Genomic DNA, 26,015 nt, shown 5'->3' with positions numbered 1-26,015 from the left:
CAGGAAATGCTGCAATGGTTTGGTTATGAAGCACTGGCATCATGTGTTATTAATTAAATGAACTACATAGCATGCTGGCAATCACAGTCAAACTGTCAATGGTTGTAGAGTGCATTACTGAGAGTAGATAGAGGCCAGTGATGAGATCTGAATCCAGAAGAAGAAATCCTAAATGTCTAGCTGGATGCAGAATGAAGGAAAAATTACTGGTCTCCACTGTAACACAAACGCCAGAATCAACTGGAGGTCTACTTGCAACCCTGACTTGTAAATTTATGGGATTAATAATAGACCAAACCCTTCCAATGAGGATGATACAAACTTTGATTCCCTGGTGGCATCAACAGTTTAGATGCACTTCGCATAATCATGCTCATCTGGTAAGGAACAGTTTTCACATGTTAACATTCCAGTTTCTACACTGAATATTGAATGTCCAGCAGGATGAACTGGGCATCTTCCATCAAATACAAACTTAAGAAATAACAATAATGTAAACCCATACCTGTCAGGACTCAGATTACCACCATGCAAAAGATTTTCAAGCAAGAACAGAATATTGCCTCGATGCAATGTTCACATACCAATGCCTTCCGAATGGATGGGCATATCTTTTCAACAATGCCACAAAAAAAAAATCACTGTGATCTGCTAGCCCATGCATCTTCCAGATTTTATAAGCTACATTAAACTTGATTGCTTTAGTGCGCAATGTATTTTTTTTAATGGTATGGAGTACTGCTCCTTTTGAGTTTTGGGTTACTTCTTCATGATAACTGAGCTTTAAATTCAAGAACGGTACCAGAGTTTGGTTTGTAAACCTTCTTGTGCATTTTATGTGTTAGAAAGTACAAACAATAGAGACCCTTCGTAGAAATATGCTAAGTTGACTTGGCAGCCAGGTGAGCTTAAAGAAGGAAAATGGTGGGTTGTTTTCTGTAGAAAATTCCATCAGCTCGAAAATCCTCAGGATTGTGAAATTTCTCATAGGAACAGAAATATTTATGTCAATAAATCTAGCAGTTTCAGGAAGCCCCTGCTTGTTTTCTAAAATCAAAGAGGGAAGAGTGAAAGATAATCCAGAATTTTGGTTAACGATATGACAGGTGGATTTTCATAGCAGAAAATCCATTCCTTCCACACAGAACTATATTCCATCTGGAAAAAGTGTAGATATATATTTATTTTCATAAAGATGTAAGACTGGTAAAAATTCAGCTGGAGAGCCCTATTTTTAGTAGTAGATAGCCATAGTTCAGTGTCAAAGGGAAAAGATTAATGTGGCAGGGTTGGTTAGTTCACTTCCACTTATGACTTTACTGGAAAAGAATATAATTACAGAACATATGTATAATACGAAGATTTGTGAAGAAGTATTTGAAAGTTTATTGGAGTATTTAGAATGTATGTGATTTTGGCAAACAGGAGTAGTAGTAAGAAAAACAGGCTACCATTCAGAAAGAGCAATGGCTGAATTTTGATAAGAGCAATCAACAGCATGGGTACAGGACACAGCAAGGTTAGGCAACTGTTCCGTAGGAAAAGGATTTTGTCACTTAGAAGGGCCTTCTACTCAACACTGACAAAGATTTAGCTGAGTGTTGTATCTAGTCTCAGATTTCACACTTCAAAAGAGAGATGAACCACTCAGAACTCCCAGAATTACTTCATGGGAGGGTGTTTCGGAATAGTAAGTATCACTCTAAGCCTATTTGAAGAGCAATATTTTGCACAGCTTAACTAAAGCAATCAATCTTTCAATATACTTGATTGCATATGTATTTTTTTCACCCATAGCTGGAGTCTCTCTATGAAAAATATTTTATGTCATGTTCACAGGACCAGGTTCATTATCTGCAGTTGCCATAACACTTTCTGGACTGAAATCTGGGATTTACTACAGCTGTAACTATTTCATATTATAATCAGAGCCCTGAAGTGGCACTACAACCTGACTGGGTGTCACATGCATGCAACTATACGTATACAGTAGTCAACATCCTAAAGAAGATGAGAAGCAGCAGCATTCTGTATAAAGTGTAGCCTGTGCAGTGTTTCCACTTTCAAATTCAGACCTATCCAGTAATCCAGATAAGAAGTATCAAGCAGATGAATTATTCCAGCTGGGTCTTCTGCTGTGACATATTTGGTTTTCATACTACTAGTCTCTAAGCAGATGACACCTCACTGCCGCTGTAGTGGATCTCATCTACATTTTGGGGAAAAGTCTTATTAGATAAGACTTAAAGCTCAGAATGAGAAACTGAGTTCTGCCAAATCATCTTTCCCTCCCTCTGCTGCATTGTGCACAACTTCTGTGAAAGAGAACAATGAAATAATACATCTGACTCTTTCATCTTTGGACTGTAAGCAAATAAAGAACAACTAATAATCAGTAGTACGGACAATTCATCAAAAGAAAAGCATAAGCAATAGTTCTCAGTATGGAACTATAAGGACCATAATGCTTATACTGGGAAGAACCAGGGTCAAGCATGTCTCCGGAGGTGCCCAGATGCTGTAAAAATGTGTCTGTCTACTTGTTTGCAGACATTTTTATTGTTATGAGTACCCTTTCTGGCAGTACATACCATGTTTATTTTGTTACTTTTGAATTCTGTAAGGGAAATTGGATTTTGATTGCTGCAGACAGATATATATAATCGTTCTTGCATAGCAGCAGAGTTTGCAATAGAATGTCTCAGCGAAGATTCTGGTATTTCATGTTAAAACTCAGTATTATGCATTTCTCTTCAGCTCTCTTCACGACACTTCCTCAGATGCCTTCTTAGACTGTAAAATCTGGTAATAATTATCAAACACCATACACACTGTTTACAATAGAGTCATATTTCTTCTTTTTTTCTTGCATAAAAAGTAGAATGCTGCTGAAAAGTGCCCAAATGTCTGCTAAGCTCCATGCCAATACAGCAGCTCAGCCAAATATGCAGGGAGAAGTTTGCCAAATAAAAGAAAACATAACAAATTGGTAATGGTTTCTATCTTGACAGAAAATGAAAATTATACCTCAATGTGTGGCCACTCATGTGGACACATAAAAATGTCTTAGAAGCAATCATTTTACCTCAGATAACACACCCTGACAGTAGAGCAAAGCACACTGGCAGGATTTCACTCCCCATAAAAACAGCAACCATGACCTACAAAATGGCCCGGAGGAATCACATAATTTGTGCATATCATATATGCATATGCCATGCACTAATTATTTACTATAAATCAAATAAAGTAGAATTACTGTATTTTGAGGAGTAGATGGGAATTAAGAAAGATCTTAAAAATGTACATTCACTATAATTGTCCCAGATATTCCAATACAACAAAGGCACTGAAAATGTAAACTCTAATCCCAAAATATGAGATGTAACTTCCCAAGTGATTCTATAATAACATAATAAATGTACTCATTACACACTACTTATGTAAAAATGTTGTTTTATAAACTGCAATAATTCTACACTAAGTGCTGTACTACTAATGTTAGTCTTTCTGCCAATACATATGTCTGAAGTTTTCTGCAAATCCTAGAATTTCCCTCGTGAGGTCTGTCAGGGTTTAAAGCAAGGTGACAATAAACCATGGCAGATGCCCTCTGTTAATCCCTCCCACCATAAAAGGAGATAGAAAGATAAGAAAGAGGGACTTCAAGTTAGAAAGAGTCTTGCAAGTTGGAAAAGTTTTTAAGTTTTACTATGCTACTAATAAATGGAGAAAATATACAAAATATACAAAACCAATCTTGAATGCCCAATATGGAGTTGGCATCACTCCAGCAGTGGCAGAGCTGGGACCTGGCGTGGTTCCAGCAGCTGCAGGGCAGGCACCTGCAAGTCATGGGTGGGACTTCACAGCAAAACAGAAACTGGATTTCAGGGATGCGGGACCTGAGGCCTATAGATTGCAGGCAGACAGATAAGGTCCTCTCTACATGCCGGCCATGGTCGAAGAGAGCGTGACCCTCATGATCACCCTCCTATATAGCAGGTATGATGATTATCGGACGGAATACTCAGTTGTTAAGTTTTAGTCACCTGTTCTGTCCACCCCTCAGAGCAAACATGTCCCATTATCAGTTAATCTTGGTTACCATAGTAATAAATCTAAACATGAGCCCCTTTAGCATTCTGTTGGTCATCTTATCAGCACCGAGCACAGTGTCTGAGAAAAATATGCAGTTACTTAGAAGGCACTTAGAAGAACTTAGCTGAGAGGAAAATTCACTAAAAGAGAAACTGGTCTTGTTTTTAACAAAATCAGGACAGGTCTCAGCTCAGTTCAGTGAAAAACAAGAAGGTGTGAAGGTGAAGTTGTAGACTCTATGTAGCTTCATCTTACTAAATTAAAATATATACAATGATTCATCATGTATATGATACAAACTAGAAAGAAAAAGTTATCTAAGACTGATCTAAAATTTTAGTCTCATCAACATAACTGGTCTTAGAATTTGCAATTCAGCTTATTTTTCATGACCTACTTTTTTTTTCTTTTAAATGGAATATATCTTCAAATAGTTTTAAGATATTGATTCAATATATAAAAAATAAGCTTTATTGTAATATAGCTTACTGTAACTTGATGTGTAACTTACAGATAGTCGAATAATTTAATTTATCAACATGTGGAAAAAAATGTGAGTTAAAATGTAACAAACATTTTTCCTTCGGTATATTATCTTCCCTCAGAGTCTTCTTTACAGTATCTTTTCTCACTTCAGTATGCATATCTCTTTCATTTGTATTAATAGAATGACAGTAAAAATAACTAAGTTATTTAGACACTCTGCACTTCCTAACAATGCTGTCTTCTCATTGGAGAAAAACAACTTCATTAACACAGTTATCTTACAATTTTGTACGAGTCCTCTCAAAACAGATGCAGGATGCTTCAATCTCATTTAATTGTTCATTTTCTATTTTAAAAGCATGCCTAATGTACATGTTTGTACATTTTTCTCCTTATTGCAATTCAGTTTTTTTCATGTCTAGTTGGTGCTAGTTTGGAGATTTTCAGGTAGGTAGGTATCCCATTGGTTTCCCTCTCCCAAGAAGGAAGCCTTTAGAAAGATCATAAGGGTACACCTGACATGTTTTCACTCAATAACTTTAAGTTATCTGATATACAGAAATATTGTTTCTCCTAAAACTCTTGTCAAGAAATGTGTTAAAGTTTCTATTGTAGTAGTAGTTTTGGTGTAGCTGGGGTGGCTTATGCATACAACTAAGGAAATATTTGTAGGCAGAGATAGCCTATTTTAGTAGACCAGCTATATTGTTCACCTTATAAAAAACATGACCTATCCTTTCGTAACATTTTTTTGCTGTGTTTTTTTTGCCTTTTTTATAGAGATTTTCTGCAGATATTTTTATTACCCTAAACCAGCTTGCAGTCTAGGACTTCAGCAACACACATCATATTGATTTTTATCCCCTTTCCTATTTTAAGTGGGTTCTTTAGATAGAAAATGAACATAAGACAATATGGTACAAGTTGCTTCCTTGACTAGAAGGTGTTGTGGTCCTAAATTATGCAGTGCTTTATCGATTTCAGTGCTTCTGCCCTGCTTCCTTGGGGTCACCCTGCACTTCAGATGAATCTATTTGCATCTCATGCATCTAAGTTAAAATACTTAGCACCCCAAAGACAGAATTCTAGTAGGACTTACAACTATGCAAAGCAAAATGTCTTCTACTCTTCTGCCTTATTTTCCAGACTGCTAAACCAGTATATTTTAGCTGACTCCTCCTATGCAGCTCTCTTCACATTCAGTGTTTCTGCTGCTCCTTAAATTTATACTTAATAGTGAGACTATGTTAGTGCAGTAGCATTTCCAGCAGTAAACACAAAAAAAAGTCAAATTCAAAAACTCACCATCCCTCATCAGTGTCTTCTTCTGGTTCAGAAACCTCATTTTCAGGGGTTTCTTCAATTGCCTGGGTTAACTTTGATTTAAATCGGTCCAACAGTGCCAGTGTCTGAAATTAAATACATGGTTTTAGAGAAGCTATGTGTACACAACAACAGGTATATACATCATCTTGAAACTATGATTATTTTGAGAAATAGTACAATGAGCTGGAAGAGAGATCTTTGATATGAATTTGAACCAAACACTGTAGATACTGATTTATATTTTGTATTTACTCTCTAGCTGACACTGTCCAGTCTTTCAGCTACTACAAAGCCACCAAATCATGGGTGACACCTGAAGACAATACTGCAGGTCTTGTTTCTAACCACCTGGAATGAAATTTTGAATGTACAAGAATTGTACGCCTGAGCCTTGTGGTGGGCTCTTCAAAAAAAAGGGCAGACCGTAAGAATAATTTGCACAGCCCACAACTTATTTCTTGCTCATATTTGAGACATTCCTGGAAAGGAAAGTGTATCAGGGAATAAGCACTTGACTGAATTTATGTGGCAGGCTACATTTGATCTGCAGGTGATAGATTGGCCACCTATGTTGTAAAACACCTCTGTATGACTGTTTAGTTTTGTTTGGTCAAGTTTTTCAAATTTAAAAGAATAAAAACTAAACAAGAATAGAAAACAGAAATAGGAAATACCAGAAGTGTTCACTGGAAACAAATCTCCTTCTGGGAGCAATCTTAGCTTTAGGAGTTTCCTGGCTTTTGAATTCTTTCAAAAACATATTTTAGCACTGCCAAAGGCAGGTTTTGGAGAGGGTTTTTTTGCATTTATTTTCTTTATTTTCTGTTTAATCTCCTGTTTAAGATGGGAGACAGGAAAGTTTCAACGTTATTTGGACCTGCAGATTATTCAAGTTTTATAGCTTTCCATGCTGTTGCAAACAAACCACATACTTGCAACATCTGACATGATAGCAAATCTCTGCCTACACTATCAGATGAAAACCAACTAACCCTTTTTATATGAAATTGTGACCAACCAAAGCCACATTCCTCATGTCTTGTCTAATTTTCTCTTATGCCAGCATTCCTGTGAATAGCCTTGGTAATAGAAATAATTTTGAAATGTCTTAGTAGGCATTTTTGCAGTGAGTGATTAGATGCCACACTGTGAATCAAATAACTTTATAAATTGACCCTTGTAGAATTATAAGGTTACGACTTCCAATATCTAGTATGGTAAGGAGACACATATGTTTCCCCATCTTCTTTAATTCTTGTACAGAGGATGGAAAATGGTATTGTGCTGTAGGACCAGGTAGGAGGCATGCAGGGCTAGAAGCAGCTCCCCACAAGTGAAATGCACTACAAAGAACTTGATAATTATTGTTGCATAGTTCCAAGGAGAGCTGCATAAATAAGAATTAAGATGATTTAAAAAAAACATCCCTATCATAATGTTTTCCTGTGATGCCCAAACAGAGCTGATACAAATTTGTTAGAAGTGGTTTTAAGTCCCTTGATCCACATTGCCAACAGAGCTTTAGTACTCTTTGATTCAAAGTTAATGGGCTTTTGAATGTACAAAGTTTCCATAAACTTCTTAGATTAGAGCTAAATCACCTTGCCACATGTATAAAGGTTTCCCAGCCAATGCTTTGAAGTTACTAAGCCTCAAGTTTCCAACCTCTTCTAGCTTCAACAGTTGAATATGAACATCTTCTTAGCTGAACTGACATGTACTTATAAACCAATGCACTTGATGTCCAGCACAGATTTTAAGTTAATAGTATTTTCCACATCACAGGCAGTTTCATACATTTAACAGTTTCAAACTTTATAATTTTAGAAAAAAACCCAAATATTTGTGTTAAACTTTACTTCACTCATATTTGCATATTGAAGTCTACATACAACCCAACTAATTTTGAAAAATATTTTTCATTATATTTAAAAAAGGTTTTCATTTAACAGTTCAATGAAAAACTATTTCTGTTCATTACACCATAAGGCATGGATGAATTTAATCTCTTTAAAACATAATTTAAAATGCTAAAGAACCCTGCTTGGACAGGTGCCAAGTATGCAAACGTCTGTCCCAGTGTTATCTTAGGGCAAGCAGAAGAGCTAAGGAAAGCACTGTATAGAAATGCAAACTCTTGTAAATGTAATCAAGGATACCTCTTTGTGGGTAGCATTTCCTTTTGGAAGATTTTAGTGACTAAATTGATAGCACTTTCAAAAACATATTGAAAATTCACTTCCTTGTCTACCTGGGTAATCAAAGTAGGGGATCAAAGAGTGCACATTTATTTTTACAAATAATAAGGTTCTTTTAATGGAAGATGAAAAATGACAGAGACAAACATTTTCAGAATTCTTCTGGACCTCTTTTCCCCATGTTGTCAAATTATTACCTGATCTTCACGAGAAACCCCTTTCTTTGGCTGCTGCTTCCGCTTGTCTTCATATTTTCTCTTCTCCTGAAGGTATTCTTCAACAACACTGTTTGGAGCAGGTTCCTCCTCTGAATATGAAAAACACATTTGATTAAACAAATTAAATTTTGGTTTATGATTTAGTATTATTTTGAGATCATTTGTGACTTCTGAAATACCAAGCAAAACATTTCCATAAAATACTTCAGATGTATTGCTTTCTCAGCATGTAGAATGATTTGCTACTTGCTGAAATGAAAAACACAAAACTCTATCGGGCAGACAGCAAATCCAACAATTTTTGTTTCAATTTTATCTTATTATGGAGCCAGGAAAAGCAGGGTAATAGAAATAAAAACTCTTATGTTGAGAAATGAAAATTGTTGAAATTCCTTTAACAAGTTTACCTTCATTTCTGAAGATCTTTCTTGGAGCAGCCAAACTGTTTTGTTGTATTAATATTCTGTGACTATCTCTTACAGAGTAGACAAATAGTGCTTATAGACAAAGGTACAGTTTTACTGTTTTGTAAGCTGAAGTAGATACGAATAAAGTCCTTGACCTTGCAATAGGGAAAAACCCCATAACACTTTTACTTTAAACAGAGCACATCTTGTCAATCAGGAAAAAAAACTCTGTAGTAACAAAGTAATATATGGACTAGTCAGCAGCTATTCTCCTTTGTCTTATAATAGTTTCTTCTCTGTAGAATATCCACTGCCATGAAAAATGAATAATTTAAGATGACAAAACGTCAATTCAAAAATTGACAAACACCATCCTTTCACATTTTCTTCCTTTTGAATAGCATTAAGACATTTCATATATTGATTTCATATACTTGAAATTCATTTACACATATTAACAGGATTGTTATTCCTCATGAGGAAAAGAAGAACAAAACCTTCATGAGTCAATTGCAAATGAAGAACAGAAAATTATGTAGAGAATTGTTTCAACATTTTTCAGGTTATACAGCCTGATAAACTGTAAATCTAAGTAAAACCTTGTATAATTTTTTTTTTAGATGACTGCTGACAGCTGCATAGAGAAAACTTCTGATTCCAAATGAAATTTCTCACTCATCTGAAGTTTTCTCTAAAGTTTACAAACCTAGGAAATAAATTTGTATTGGTATATCTGCATATAAAATATTTGTCTATATAGTTCTACAAATAAAATACCTTATTTCCTTTAATCCTAATTTATACGTTGCACATTTACACATATATTTAAGGACTATTGGGAAAACAATCAAACATACATAATATCATTCAGAGCTGGGTTTTTGTTTTGTTTCATTTAGGTTTTGTTTGTTTGTTTTTATTTCTTTTTCTCTGTTTTCCCGTTCACATGCTGGATAGAATGAAGAACAGAGAATTACAGATACTTAAGGGTGATTAAACAGCTGAATGAATGAAATCAAATCTGCCATAAAATCTCATGCACCACCATATCAGATGAACCTGAGAGAAATAACAAAGTACAGTATAAAACTACAAATCATAATAACTGAGCCCCATTACCTCTGTCTCCTCTACTAATAAAAAACCTCATTCTTAATTCAAGACCAACCCCTTGTGAAGACAAAACACTAGTTTTTGTGCAAATGCATGGACCAAATAAAACTTGTTGACTGTGTGGAAACAACATACCACCTTTGTTTTACTGACTTTGTTTTACTTGTTTTACTGACATTTACCCTCTAGATAAATAACTTGATCAACAAAACCACCTGCTTTCTTGTAGAAAACAATCTTCCAGGTGAAATTTACCTAAAGGTGTGCTTTAAAATTAATCTAATTTACTTGATAATAAGTATAATTGCCCACCTCTGACAGCCAAAAGACTTGGGAAGACTGTTCTTGAAAACTTAGGAAAATGTCACTCTTAAGCTGGCCATAACCATTTAAACCTGTGATCCAGACTTCGATACACATATGCTGAATTAAAAGAAGATGTGATCCTTAGTCCTACATGTCTTTTGACTAAGCTTTTAGTTTCATCTATTGCAGTTCAAATATCATTCTCATACAAATAGGATAAATTGCCCTGTAGTTGTGTGTTTGTTTTTTGGTGTTTTTTTTTTTAATGACACTCATATGGTTGTCACTTACTGTTAACACATATAATTTAAATTTCAGTTTAAGCCTTCTCTTGAGATTATTGTTTTCTTGGGTCTTTGCCTGTCAGAGTTTTTCTAATCCTTAAGTTCATTCTCTCTGCTTCCTAGGAAAGCTTTTTCATAAGTCAGACAAAAGATAATCAGATCCACCTGAACTAACTTCAGAGTGAGTCAACCAAAACAATTACGCACTTGTATGCATCGTATTTCTGCAGCTTTCATTAAAATGGCTTAAAGACATGCTTGTATTTCTCCATGAGGTCTTACAACCTATTACTCCACATTAAAAGCAAGTAACACAACAGGAAGGATTTTCAAAAGTTCCTAAGTCAATGCGTTTCTAGCACACTCTAAAACTTCTGAAAACTCCAGTCATTTCACAATGACAGTGTCTACTTTTTCTTATAAACAAAATATTTAATCTTGATAAGTAGCAATTCTTTGATAAAATTATTTTGTTTCTGCATTAATAATCTCAGGTAACTAGCAAACAAAAGGAAACATCTTGGAGAGAGATGTTTTGGTGGAAAGAACCCTTTTAACACGTAAAATCAGATTGCTGGCTATCAGTTTATATCGCCCAGTCAGCATCCCAAAGTCCCTTCAAATCTTTTGCAAGAGAGTTGAAAAAAAGAGGAACCACAGCACTATACAATGGACATGATCTTCACAACAAGCTTGATGAATTTACATCCAGTTTGCTGATCCTGCAAAGGTATAAGGATCATTACATCGGTATTAAAATATTTAAGCTTCAAACTCCTTGATCCAAGAGGATTTATTCAGACAAAAAGGAATGAAACATAACTTGGATGCACAATAGTGAAATAATAATTAAATGCCTTATTTAAGCACTGCAGGATCCAGAAGATGCTAGCTTAAGTTACAGAGATGGTGTGTGCTTGTGCTTTACAGGCATCTCATCACGAAGTGTTAACAGCATCAGGCATCGCAAGGTTTTTTTTCCTTAGTTTGAACAAGTTGCTGTGTACATTCTGTCAATAAGTGAGGGCAGGTAAACAAACAAACAAAACAAAAAAACTCAACAGAAAAACAACAGAAAAAGACAACCTTCCGTATTAAAGATACACGTCATCCTACTTTAAACAGAATTCTTAAGTACATTGCTACTTATTTAGTAACTTCAGATCCTTCATCTTACTGTGAAAAAAACTTTAGCATTTAAATAATTTATTTTCTTTCAGATAGATTCTTCTATCCTGAAATATTCCTTTAAGGAGTAACACTTGCCAACCTGATGCTGTAATCTAACCCACAACTTTGGTTTTGGGACATGGTTTCCAATGACAGCCTGACACTAAGGACAGATTCAGAAGTCTTTAAACCAGAAAGGAAGAGATTGATTTAAAAAAAAATACAGAAGTGTTTATTTTGCTCACACTTGAATTAGGAACAGTTCAAATGATGTCAGTTTTTAACTACAAAATTGCAGAAGTATAACAAAGACAAGAGAACTTGATCGAAGGGTGTTGAATTGAACTGAATGGTAGTCTGGATGGTTTTGGAACAATCCCCAAATAGGAAGTGGAGCAGAAGAGAGAGCTTGATAAAATACTGTTAAGCTTAATGCCTAAAGCACCTGGTAAATTTAATAGCATAATAAACACTCCAAAAAGTTGCATCAGACATGCTCTATTTTGGAAACTGCAACTGAATTTTATCTTCCATGTTATGAAAACCACAAAGTATGAGTTCTAGGCCTGCTGAGTGTGATAGAACAGAAAAACATGATCACTTTTTACGCTGACATCCATATTGGTCTTAATGACTGGGCTTCACTGCTGGCACTGCAGGTGGGTAACTTTGGCTTAGCACGTACACCAGTTCTGGTGCAGGTAAGGTACAATTTGGGGCAAATGTATTTCTGACAGTATGCACAGAATTTTCTACAGTGTGAACTTTGTTATTTTATCATTTAGTTATTTGTATCAGTCTTGACAAACCTTGTAATAATGTCTGTCCTTGTAATAAAGGCCTGTATATAACCTGTATAAAATCTAGATATTCTGTTGCCTTTTTAAAGAAAGAGATAAAGAAGCTTCACATAAAATATTTATTGGAAAAAGAAGCAGTTTGGTTTGCTGAAAGTATTACCAGAAACGCACTAATCTTCAGAAGACTAGAAACCATATATACTGTGGCAGAGAAAAATACATGCTGTTTCTGAAGGTTTAATGTCGCCATAAAAAAGAGCGAGCCTACAGTGCTGGCAAGGATCAATGAAAGAATTTTGTTTTATGAGGTACAGCTAGCATCAAGATTTTTACACAAATAGTCCTAAGTATCTAGCACTACAACATTCATGATATGCTGAACTTCACAACAGTAATCCCATTAACTCTCGTAATGCACTTTGCATATACAATCATGAGTTCATGCAGAACCGAGGCAAGATAACAACAAGAATCCACAAAGCAATCTGTACTAAAAGGCAGCCCAGTTTATTTAGCAGTGTTTGTATATGTTTTAAATGAGGTAGACCCATTAACTTTCATCAGTATCTCAAAAGCATTCTTTAGCAACTCAGACGACACATTTCACATGATAGAAGTTCCAAGAAATGCGTGGTATAGCTACACTTAATACCAAAGGGGAAAACAAATAATGGAAAACCCTGGACAACTTCTTATTTGAAATGAAAGAAGTTATCACTGAATGTTTTTGTGCATTAAAATACAAGGCCTAAACATATTCCTGTATTTGTGCAATACATTCCACTTCCAGCTATTCATCAATATCCAGTTTATATTGCATTCTCTTGGAATTACAGAGACATGCAGTACTGATTTTAAAAATCTTAATGAGATTCAAATCTTGAAAAGAAAAATTCCTTTTGTTCCAAAACAAACAAAACCCTTATGAATTACAAAAGAAATTCAGATATGCCTTAATATTTCATGAATTAAAACGGAATTGCTATCAGAAGTGACAGATGGAGAACACAAAGCCCCTTTCTATAATTAAGATCTAAGACAGATAACATACATCTTCTAGAATCCAGGAAAAAAATTTCTCCCAGCTTTAAATACTACGGCTATGAAAATAAAACCATTAACTTACTGTAAAGTAGGATAAAAATGAATATACCAGAAAATACAATACAAAATGTTTTGCTTGAAAGAATTTATAACATATTCTCTAGTATAATTTGGTTTAGGACTAATTCTACTTGCAGTTTTTTCCACATTTTTAACTACTGTTAAGTTACTGTTACTATAGCTCAGGCCGGCCTAAGTTCGTAAAGAGCCACTATTTGCCTACAAGTTAGGTAAGAGTCAGGAAATATTTACTAATCATGAATAAATTAATAGATTTGCTTACAGAATGAGCTTCCAGGTCTGATTACTGGATTTTCAGTTTGCTACAGTGAAAAAAAAGCAACAGTGCTAGAACAAACTTAGGAGTTCATTTAGCCAACTCAAATAATAAAATCTTAGAAGTAATTCCTAGAGCTTCAAAACATTTATTTGAAAGAGCCCACTGATTTGTAAAACAGTGTAAACTTTAATATGCAATAGTGGAACTTTCCAGTGAATGTTTTCTGAACTTCCGTACCTTTTGACACACAGTTCCAGCCTAAAACGTGGTTAATTTTTTAATGTCAGTTGATTTTGAGCACACACTTCAGATTACCACTAAGATCAATGCTGGCTTACAGTGAGGTTTTTGCAGAGAGACAAGAGGAAAAAGCATCCAGTTTAGCATGGAAAAGACTGAATAGGGATGCTGAGCATGATCTCATGAGATTAAATGAGAAAAAAACCCATGTAAATAGTGGAAGAAAACATAAAGTTTTGCAAAAGTGACACATTCAAGACACATACTTTGATATAATGCAGGCACACTGTATATACTGCAAAATCTTCATACTTAATGTATTTCTGCTGCATAATGCCCAAATGAAGAAAATTTGGATTTAGTTGTTTTCATGATGCTCTCAAGGGTGCACAACTCTATTAAAGTCTCAGACTTCCAGAAAGCATCTTTCCATGTAAGACAGGATGCAAATCTTTAAGTGCAACTGATGTTACTCAAACTTAGTAACAAAACAGAAATAAAACATAATCTTAAATTAGCATCCTTGCTATATTTTGGGTTTTCGGAACACTTCAATAATTTGATTCCCATACCACAATTAAAATTAAAGCAGAAAATACTTCATGCCTCAGTAGAACTCTTACACTTAAAAGTTAGTTTTTATATTAGTTGTTAGGCTTCTTTGCTCAAATAGTATTTTCTAGCTTTTTCTGTTTTCTCATGTGTGATAGTTAAATTTCACCATCGACAGATCATCAGGCAGTTTACAAAAATGTTCCAACAAGAAAAAACTAAAATACTACTTAAATACTACTATTTTAAATCAACATATAGTTGAACAACTAGGCATATGGTATTTGTCTAAAGCAAATTTCATTGAAGTATATTCATAGGTTTACACTATAGAACTTGGAAAAGTGTATCTTTTTCAAATATTTGATTAAGTACTTCAAAATGCTGAAGTAATTCAGCACTCAAATTATGCTGTTTGATGTAATTTCTGGCATCACCACAGCAAATGTCACATAAAAGAAAAAACATCTTATTTAAAGTAAGGTCTTGACAGCAGTCTGGCAGAGTCAAATATCTTATTCACAAATTGGAAGGCTGGTTATAATCAAACATGTACAAAGGGAATTAGTTTTGTTCTCTGTCCTCTTGAAACAATGTAAACACTTAAATTTTCATCCCCTGATCTTCCTTAATTACTCTAGTCTCTTAACACAGAAAAAAATAGGTAGGCATAATATGTAACATGAACAATCTGAAGTAACGATACCAAATATGATACCAATACTAACCAAGATATGCCAGTGGCTGTAAAATAGGTATGTCATGCTGCCACCTGTTTATTAGCATCCCTGCAGAATTAGCCCTGGTCCTGCAAAAGGTCCAGTATGACTTAAGGCTTATTCTTCACAGTTCTGTGGCATTCAGTGAATTTCTCCCATTACAGTTGCAAGTTTTGGCTGAGATGCAGTGTTTATTAATCAAGCACAGAATCATATTAATGCAGTTACATAGCCTTTGAACTAGCATTTTTTCCTAATGCAGCCAGCCCAGAGCATAGGCAGACACTGTGCAATTGTCTGCACCATCTGCACAGATGTACCTGACACAGCGAGACACAACTCACTCTCCATCCCACATTCCCCAAGAGGACAGGCAGAGTCAAAAAATGACTAAGTGAACTAAGTGAGGTATAATAAATGCCTTTAACTTTGAGGCAAAATTACTTGCTCAGGTACAGCACTGTTTTACTTCAGTTAGATTTCATTATATTCAAACTAATGTGTTTCTAAAGGCTATTCTGTAATTCTTCAGTTGTAAATGGCTTTTTCATAGTGAAGGTATCCTTCCTTTCACTTACCATCTTTAATAGTTAAGATTCCATGCTTCCATCCCACTCCTTAACTAAATTAGATGTATCTTTAAGTATCTTCTAATAAATCAGTTCAGGTTTTGTGGTGGGTGGTGGGTTTTGTTTTGTTTCATGTGTGTGTGTGTGGTTTTGTTTGTTTGCTTTGGGGTTTTTGTTTGGTTTTGGTGTGCTTTTGTTTGTTTGTTTGTTTTTTGTGGGTTTTTTTGGCCGTTTGTATTCAGTTGTTCAATATCTTTTTTTGGTGGTACAATACGTGGAACCAAGTACAATAATACAAGTGTTCAATTTGTTTTCTAGTACAAATCTGAAATTTGTGGCTTTCCCAATTTCTCTATTTTATAAGTTTGTGTGTGAAATTATTTTTCCTTTAATACTACGGGAATAACCTTTTAACATCTCAACATGACTCTGAATTTATTTTCAATTACTTTTTCCACACATTTTCTTCTCTTCCCCAATCTAGTACTTCCTGTATTAGAATCTAGTATGTAGTGACATTTACTTTTGTTTCTTGATTATTAGTAAATTCATAGTTTCCTAATAATGTTTTTCCAACAGTCATAAGATCCAGTGTACACAGTCCTGTTTCAAAATGCGTAACACAGTAACCATAAAGTACAATATAGCGAGGTGAGGTTACACAGACCAAAGTGAAGTTTAAGATACAACACCATGCTAATTTTATAAAAACTTACAAACATTTGCAACTCTAAGTGTTTTCACAATTATTAAGACAGTTCAGAGGCCTCTGATCAACTAAATCGTGCCGTACCCAACATTGCTACAGGACAGCAGTATTATTAGGTTAGCAGTCACAAGCTGCTACTTAATATTTCTGAAATATATTCTAAATTTTAATCTGTATCTTCTTCAAAGCTGATGTTGCAGATCCGAAATGTTACAACAGACCTTAGAGAAAAATGGGAGTGAAAAAGGGAACCTTTAGAAAACTCCTTTTAGCTCCACACAAACTGTTATGAAAAGAAAAGCTTTGTCATAATTGTAGACGGGTACAAACTGGAACATAGGAGGTTCTACTTAAATATGAGAAGAAACTTCTCAGTGATGGTGACAGACACTGGAATAGGCTGCCCAGGCAGGTTGTGGAGTCTCATTCTCTGGGGACATTCAAAATGCCCCTGGACACGTTCCTGTGTAACCTCATCTAGGTGTTCCTGCTCTGTCAGGGGGATTGGACTGGATGATCCTTCGAGGTCCCTTCCAATCCCTGACATTCTGTGATTCTGTGATTTTAAAAATGTAGGCAGTTAGCTCTGGATCACTTCTGTGTCTTTTGGTCACCCCTAGTTATAAGGCTGAAATTAAAAAAAGACAAGAAAACTTTGGCTACTTTAACATTACCCAATGAAAACAGGATTAGCCTATGAGACAGGAGCAAAACTGTTATGCTGAAGCCCTGATACATTCACTATATATTCACTTATATTATCTAAGTAGTCTCTAGTTTGCTTGTTCTGTACCTGAGCGCTTCCTTGTATGTCACTGATCACATGAAACCATGCGATCGAAGTAGACTGCTATGCTAAAGTCACAGTGAAAACAAGCAATAATGCTTATTTTCTCTTTGTTTAGCCAAAGACAACCTACTCTTCTTGCTCATTCGTGTCCTGTTACTGTATTTTCATCAATCATTTTGCCCTTCATTATTTGCATCTCGTTTAATGTCTTTTTAATTTTGTCTTAAGTTTTAGAACCCATTTATTTTTATAATTTTTAGTTAAGTACTCCAAGAACTTAGTGAATAGGTTATTTCCTGCCATATATATTTCTCAACAGGAACTGGAACAGACGCCTTCCTGTGCTCTGACAGTAATCACAAAAAGGAAAACCAAGACTATTCAAGATTATTTTCACCATTACCGGTTACTTACAGAATTTCAACAGGTTTATATCATACCTGATATTTATTTCAAACAAAGTAAAACAAGAACCCTAGTATATAAGCTCCCTTTCCTTCTTTTTCTCCTTGAATAAAATATATAATTCAAAACTGTACCATAGTAGTAACTATGAGTGTTGCCCAAGAATTGCTTTATTCTGTCCCTGTAAAGGTGAATTTACTCAAATTACTCTGTAATAAGTCCTCTGACTTAATTGGCACCAGAACAGGGATAACGTTTAAGTGATGGTATTACAACTGCCATACATGGCACTATTCAATATAATTTTTCATAGATGTATATAAGGACTACTCTTCACCTTTTCTACACTTGCAGTTCTTTTTTCACATGGCTAGTGACAGCATTCTTTATCTTGTCAATGAGATTTTTTAGTAATTCAGTGATTGAGCATGATTCTTACAACATTTTCGGAGCCACTACTTTGTAAAATTTGGTGCCAGATTTCATATACAAGCTTGAAATACTATATATTTTACTTTGCCAAACTGGTTGCTATGAAGTTTACCTGTTATTCAAGAGATTCCATGAGTTTTTCTAAAAATTATGTTATACTTTTCACCACTCTTCTAAATTGTGTGTCATCTGGAATTTTTTCTGAATAATTTTATATTTTCTTGGAGTTTTCTTATGGTATTGTGAACTGGACCAAGAATCCACTCCAGAAATGTGTCTATCAACTCCAGAGTGCTTTAAAAAAGTCCTTTTTTTCTCTTAGTTCAGCTAATAAAGGGTGTTACATCCACCTGCACTAAAACACACACCTTATGTACTATTCGAAACTTAGCAATTTATGTACATTTAGAAATAAACAGAATATAAAATTTGTCTGACAAAGAAGTGGGCATCTGAAGATCCCATTTTGTTAAGGTTATAGAAGATAAACATGGAACTGACTTTCTGCATTTGCATTCCACTGATGTCATAAGATGCATAAAAGTCTGAAGTTAGTAGCTTTGAGTTCAAAGTTAACCATCTGCATTTAAGTACTTTTCCAAGTCAGAATGTCTAGATGACTTTCCAAGTCAGATTTCAGAACAGGTATGTCCCCAACAAATAATTAAATCATATGTCATGATATTCCATATCCAGACTCCTGCCCAACTACATAGATGTAACTAAAGAATGTTTGGAAGGACAAATACTACTTTGTTTGAAAGAATCAATGCTACCTGTACAATTTATTTAAATACTGATACATTACTACCATTATTAGGGAAAACTACTTTTCTTGGGAAAAGATCTACATTTCAACAATGAAATGTCCACTTTCATCCGCCTGAAATACAAAATTACTAAAAACTTCAAAACTGGAGTGTTAACAGGAGATCTGCACAACACCTGCTATAGTATACTCTTACCTTCCTTTTCTTTGGGTTTTAAAGCTGTTTCTTCTTTTTTCTGCTTTGCTTCCAGCAGTTCACGTTTCAGCTGTCGTGCTTCTTTCCGTAGCTCCTCACTGCAAAGAGAAAAATATTTACAAGAATTTAATCTTCTGGGGAATGTATAGCCGCTCAGGAGAAACAGAATCAAAGTTAATGGGCAGTAAATCTCTGTTATAAACAAAGGGAATGTACTGACTCACTGATGCTAGGAACATGGCTTAAAAATCAATTAGAACCTAAGAAAGTTCATATTTTCATTAGCAGAGACAACAAAAGAACATCACAGACAACTTATTTTAAGACCCCATTAGAAATATGCTGAGGACATAAATAATAAAACAAAGAACCCTCATGTGTATTTGTAATTTAATATTGTAATGTTTAACTAGGAGAACCACACAAAGAGAATTTGAAACAGAGACACTGCCAAATAAATATTACACATATTATAAAATTCCGTTTACTGAGGAAATAAATCTTAGCATTCTGGATTTCTTAGGTGGACAGGCAATGTAGTTGTTAAGTGACAAAGGCATGATATGTATGAAAGGAAAAATTATCACACATGAAAATCCATTTCATTTTACAAATTCTACAAAAAAATACTCAGGTGCTAGCACTAGAAAAAAAGAAACTGAAATTTGCATGTCATTGTGCCAATATAAAATGAAACATCTGTCTTCATAGAACCACAGGTTGGAGAAGAACTCTGAAGACCAGCCAGTCCAGCTCCTCTGCTCAAAGCAGGACCAAAACGGGTATGTTGCTGAGAACATTGTCCAGTCTGGTTTTGAATATCCAAAGATGGAGACTCCACAAGTTCTCTGAGCAACCACTGCTTGACTTTACTCAATGCAAAAAAGCTCTTATGTATGTTTTACATTTTTTTATTCCTCGGCTCACTTTACCAAGTTAGGTTCATGAGAAAAGTAATCAAAAAAACCTGCATGCTGAAGAGGAAGCCACAAGAACTGACTGATAGGAAAGCCAGACAATACTCACAAGCCAGATTTACTGGAACAGGACTAGAAATAACTGACTTTTTTAAACAAGAAAATGTCAAACTGATGAGGTAGGGCAGACTACAAATCAATCTGTACCTGCCCCCTACATCTTTGAAGCATAGGTCTTTGCATGCAGGTTTCATATAACTTAGCGGTTGGTTTGTTGCCAATTATGCAGTTGCCTCCTGTCCCTGGAAACTTTCTGTTGCTAGAGAGCCATAGCTCTGTCTGCTCCATGCTTGTCTCACTGCTCTCTTGGTTTTGCTGCTATGCTGCAGGCTCACCTCCTGCTCTTGTTCCATGCTTCTTCCCATTCCTGCTGCTTCCTGAAGCTTGGAAGCTGTCCTGCTTCCCTCAACACAAAGAGGTACTTTCAGAGCAGGTGTAATCTCCTCCCCTGCCTACTTACCACCATTTGGAAGGACCAAAATGCACAAATCAAAAATAAACGAGTATCAGGGAACTGCTATTTCTTTTCCTGAAATGGCACTGCCAACGTTGCATACAAAACTAAAAAGTATTTCCTTCCTAAATTTTGTATTTTTAAAAACAGAAAAGTAGCTCGTTCTTTAAAATCCTCATCTCCACAGTTTGTGAAGAATGTTTCAGTGAAATTACTTAAGTACCAAGCTGGATTCCACCTTGCAGAAATCTCTTCTAACACTAGACAACATGGACCAAATTTTCTACTACCAGTAGGGGTTTTTTATAGCTTTTGAAAGTAAACTACATTTTATAGTAAATTAAAGCCATAACTTTCCAAATACAAGCTAGCACTAGCTTATAGGTAAACAACAGCTTTCAATCTTTTTTCTGAAGCAGATTAGCCTAATTATTTTTCTACAACTAATACAATCTCTTAACTAAATAACCCTCAGTATCTTTTACTGACTGAAGTTTGAACATCCTGAAAGATAACAGCTGTCAAACAACATTACCAGTAAGCTTATACTATTCTAGGGCCAAGCACAATGGTCATAACTGTAGCAATCATTTGTGTCGTATTCAAGATTAAGCAAAGAAATAACTGGGTATATGTGTGTGTATACACATGCATAATAAACGATATATTGGATGTTTCTGAAGATAAGAATTATAGATCATATTTTTTCTCTAAGTAGCACTGCCAAAAATCTCTAGGAGACTTAGCTGCAAGAAGCACTATGAGAAAAAAAAACAATAAACCAAACAAAAATCTGCTCTAAAGCTAGAATGAAACAGCAACATCAAAAAATTGTTCATTTTTCTGACTCATATCAGAGTTGACTGAAATCAGAATATTCATTCTGGAGAAAAGTGAAAAGAATGTAGCCAAACAGTTTCAGAACAAACTGTGTAACTCCAGAATTTTTAGATTACTTCCTCAAGACAAATAAAATCATTTAGTGAAGTCAGGTCTAGGAACGCCTTTGAATTTCTGGTTCAACTGTGGCTCAGTTTGACAGGATGGTGCAGCAGTCTAAGAAGACTGACAGGGACTCCAGAATCTAGGAGCTACTGGAACTTAGACAACTGCAAGCTGAAATCTCATTATGCCCCAAAGATATAATGCATGGTGAAGACATCAGCTTTCCTAGCAAACTGTTAGAGCACATGATCAGCAAACACCTTTCCACTGTCATCTTGGTCACCATTCAGGCTCCTCTTTAGCAGACTAAGTAATTCATACTTTTCTAAGAGTTCTTTTTTAAAAGAAAGGATGTTCTCATGGCTTTAATCACTTCTGTCCGCTTCAGAACTCCCTGCAGTATTTCCACAATCCTTTTGAATGTGGACTTCCTAATCAGACATACTGATGGAAAATCTTCCTGTATTTTGTCAGATCTCAAAGTTAAAAGATTATTTTCATTGATTGTTTCAATACATAAGCTGCAAGTTTCTTGACTAGAAGTCTAAGACTGTTTCATAGATTAATGTCACAAGTCCTATAAAGTCAGAATACCCTAAAAGCCTAGAGACTGGCTGTCACAGTATCCTCCTGGACAAGATGTCCAGCACACAACTGGATAAACACACAGTTCGGTGGGTGAGCAATTGGCTGACGAGCCAGGCTTTAAGCGTTCTAGTAAATGGGGTTATATCGGGCTGATGACCAGTCACTAGCAGGGTTCCCCAGGGATCCATCTTGGGGCCAACACTCTTCAATGTCTTCATAAATGATGCGGATGCAGGACTCGATGGAATACTAAGCTTGGGAGGAGCTGCTGACACTCTCGAGGGCAGAGAGGCCCTGCAGAGGGATCTGGACAAATTGGGGAACTGGGCAATGACCAACTGCACGAAGTTCAACAAGGGCAAGTGCCAGATTTTGCACTTGGGACACAGCAACCCTGGCTGTACATACAGACTGGGGGATGAGAGGTTGGAAAGCAGCCCCATGGAGAAGGATCTGGGGGCTCTGGTCGACAGCAAGTTCACCATGAGCCAACAGTGTGTCCTGGCAGCCAAGAGGTGCCAGGGTCCTGGGTGCATCCAGCACAGCATTGCCAGCTGTGCTCTGCACTGGTGCGACCTCACCTGGAGCACTGTGTGCAGGTCTGGGTGCAACAGGATAAAAAGATATAAAGCTGCTGGAGAGTGTCTAGAACAGGGCTACAAAGTTGATGAAGGGTTTGGAGAGGAAGCTGTATGAGGAACATCTAAAGTCACTTGGTTTGTTCAGCCTGGAGGAGACTAAAGGGAGACCTCATCACAGCTGCAGCTTTACAGGGGAAGAGGAGGGGCAGACGCTGATCTCTTCTCTTTAGTGACCAATGACAGAACCTGAAGGAATGGCAGCAAGGACATAGGTTGGATATTAGGAAAAGGTTCTTCACCCAGAGGGTGCTGGAGCACTGGAACAGGCTCCCCAGGGAGATGTCACAGCTCCAAACCTGACAAGTGTTCTAGAAAAGACTGGACAATGCCCTTAGACACATGGTGTGAATTTTGGGGGTGTCCAATCTAGGGACAGAAGTTGGACTCCTTGTGGGCCTCTTCCAGCTCAGGACATTCTATGATTCTATGATGTTGACAATCTGACCATAATCTTCCTACTATATTTGAAAGCAAGTAGATTTTGGCAGATCAAGATTCCATCCCTATGAAATATAATGGGAGTGGTGGCTTGAACACATGACTAAAGGTTAACAACATCTCTTATCTTGGTTCTGCCACTAAGTATCCAACCCACAAGGGAGGAAGCACACACTTGCTAGACTGTGCCCTTAACTGATGAGCTGTGAGCAAAAGTAGATCCAAAAACTCATGACGGTATTGCTACAGTATGGTGTTTCAGTACTTTAGCCATTTCATGGATTCAAGCTCAGTTGTTTTTTGGCTTGGTTAAAGTGCCTGCAAAACCTACTTATGGCATTTATTTACTACTATCTCTCAGCTTATAGTGGTACCAGTATTAAAGCTTTATATTTCAATATACTTTTATCTTAATAGTAGGGTTTTCTGCAGTTATTTTTAACATCATCTATTCCATGTTTCAGCTTTCTAGTAAATCCATTTTGGTTTTCTTTTGTATTTTAAATCAGAAATTAATACCTAGTTAATAAGGAATAAAATCAACTGGAAATTTAGCCAAATATTATAAGTTGAATGAATAAACCTGTTTCTAAGTGCTATGTACTGAAGGTGTCTTGCTGTAAGTAATAAGGGGTCTTCTGAACTTGCAAAGTAACTTCTTAATTCAAAAAGAAGTTTTATATTCAACTTCAGTTTGGCAGAAGAGAACTGATTACAGAAATAAACACTAATTGTGACTTTGGTGTAAGTGACCATATGATTATACTTGTTATGCACAAACAGAAAACCACCTCTCTTTCTCTACATACATATAAACGTCTCTTTGTACTTCTATGCTCATGCACACATCTATATAAGCCATAACTGGCCGTATTTATTTAAGCATATAAAATCTGTAACTAATAAAATGTATATGATACACAGACACAAATAACACCTATAGAGGCACAGTGCCTTATTCAGCTATGATTTAGGGAAAAAGGTGGTCAGTTGCATATATTCAAAAATGTAATTTACATATTCCCCATCTGGTAATGATAAAGCTCAATAGATGCTAAAATTCATTTGATGCCTATATGTCAATCAGAAAATGCCTGAAAACTTTGCCTACCCTGCATCTCCAAATTTATCTCAACTCCAGTCTAAACTTCACTACAATTCAGAGTATTCACTGTGCCCCTTCTAAATGCTACCTAAGCCCCTAGAGGGGCCGGAACTGCTTGAGGTTACCCTAGCATAGTCATTCACTGGTCCTGGTACAAACATTATTAAACAAGGCCACATTATTTTGAAACTTGAGTACTTAAGTGCTGCCAAAACTATACAGATAGCCTCACAGTCAGAGGATTCACTCAGATGAATGTGAATTTACAATGGAGGAGCTATTCAGTGACTGAACAACAGAAGGTTATGGTTTATTTTGCAACACTGGACCTGGTGTTTTTGTAAAAGGTATGTTGTAGTTGAAACAAGAATTAATTCAGGGAAGCGCTTTTTTCTGTAGTATTGCATATTAGATTAAATGATTATTTTTTATGGCATAGCATGTTATTTCCTTTCCTCCTTTTACAGTATTTTAATCACATCGGTTTTATTTTTTTTGAAGGCCACTTTCGTTCATTTGCTTTGCAGTCTTCTAATTCATCAGCATCAGAGGAAAATTACTAACTGGTTATCCTTAAATGGTAACATTATTTAGTAAGTGTTGTTCAAGTAAACATGTCAGAACAAGAAAAGAAAATATATACACTTATTAATTTTACAAAGTAACTTTAAAATGTTATATATAATGAAAGCCTGTCAAGTTTGTCACATAACTTTAACTTTTACATGAGAAGCACCTTTAACAACCTAATAAAATAAAAGGAATAGTGATGTACTTTAACATTGCTTGTGTTCATTTCATAGCAGAATAGATGATGCTAACTTAGTTTAGATAAAATAAAAATGAAGCTGCAGTACAATATTACCCCTTCATAATATAAGCTAATAGCCTGGAAAGAAGTCCTGGATTCAATCCCCTTCCTTTATAGGCAGTCACTTTTCTTTTGGTAAAGAGCACACTCCATATTCTCTTTCTTAAATTTATTAATGATAGTTTTCAATACCTATTATATCATTAGCACCCATTATTTATACCAAAAGGTCATTGTAGAACTGACAAGTGGACAACTTAATAATATCAGGGATAATGAGGAAGAATCAGTATTTGCATGATAGCTTTCAGCTTCTACTAGATACTCTAGAAAAATCCATAATATACTGTTCAAGAATTCAGATTCTAAGTTAAAATAGAAATAGTATTTCCAAATAGAGAACTCGAATGATGAAATAAAACAATATAAAATGTCATGTTTGTACCACTAACTGATCTGCAGGATGTGTAGAAGAATTAAGGGGAAGATCTGCTCTACAATGTCAGTTTTGAAGCCTTTTCTGATATTCGCCCTTCTGCCCCTTGGGGTACCTGCAGAACATACAGTTCTTGGAATGGATAGCAAATTCTCCCATTTGGCATGTAGATCTAAGACTTTTCTAGGATTCAAAAATCTCATTATTTTTGTCTGGATTACATTACTGTTCATCTCTGGCACTGCAAGAATTTTACAACTGTAAAAATGAGAATGAAAATTATGGGTTTGGAATATGCACTGTGTCTTTTTGCCAGGCTGGTTTTGCTGTAGGAATCAGACATACATCTGTCTGTCTTCTGCAAACGGTACATGGCATTCATATCTCAAATAAGATGATGGTATAAAAATGGCAGAAGACATATTCAGCAGGTCTTGACACTGGAA

At 35.6% G+C, this 26,015-nt stretch overlaps 1 protein-coding gene across 1 annotated transcript in view; it reads right to left on the bottom strand.

The window, feature by feature from the left end:
• Positions 1–26,015, bottom strand: part of CWC27 (CWC27 spliceosome associated cyclophilin) — a 101,061-nt gene that overhangs the window by 10,510 nt on the left and 64,536 nt on the right. The window contains exons 11-13 of the mRNA XM_082075608.1: positions 19,175–19,272; positions 8,309–8,418; positions 5,893–5,996 (exon numbers count right to left, since the gene is read on the bottom strand). Coding sequence (XP_081931734.1) covers positions 5,893–5,996; positions 8,309–8,418; positions 19,175–19,272 — 312 coding nt within the window. The remainder of the gene's footprint in view (positions 1–5,892; positions 5,997–8,308; positions 8,419–19,174; positions 19,273–26,015) is intronic.

Source organism: Streptopelia decaocto (assembly GCF_964273445.1).
Source record: "Streptopelia decaocto genome assembly, chromosome: Z".
Classification (NCBI taxonomy): domain Eukaryota; kingdom Metazoa; phylum Chordata; class Aves; order Columbiformes; family Columbidae; genus Streptopelia; species Streptopelia decaocto.
The sequence above is the reverse complement of the archived record's forward strand: the minus strand, read 5'-3'. Positions and strand labels throughout refer to the sequence as shown.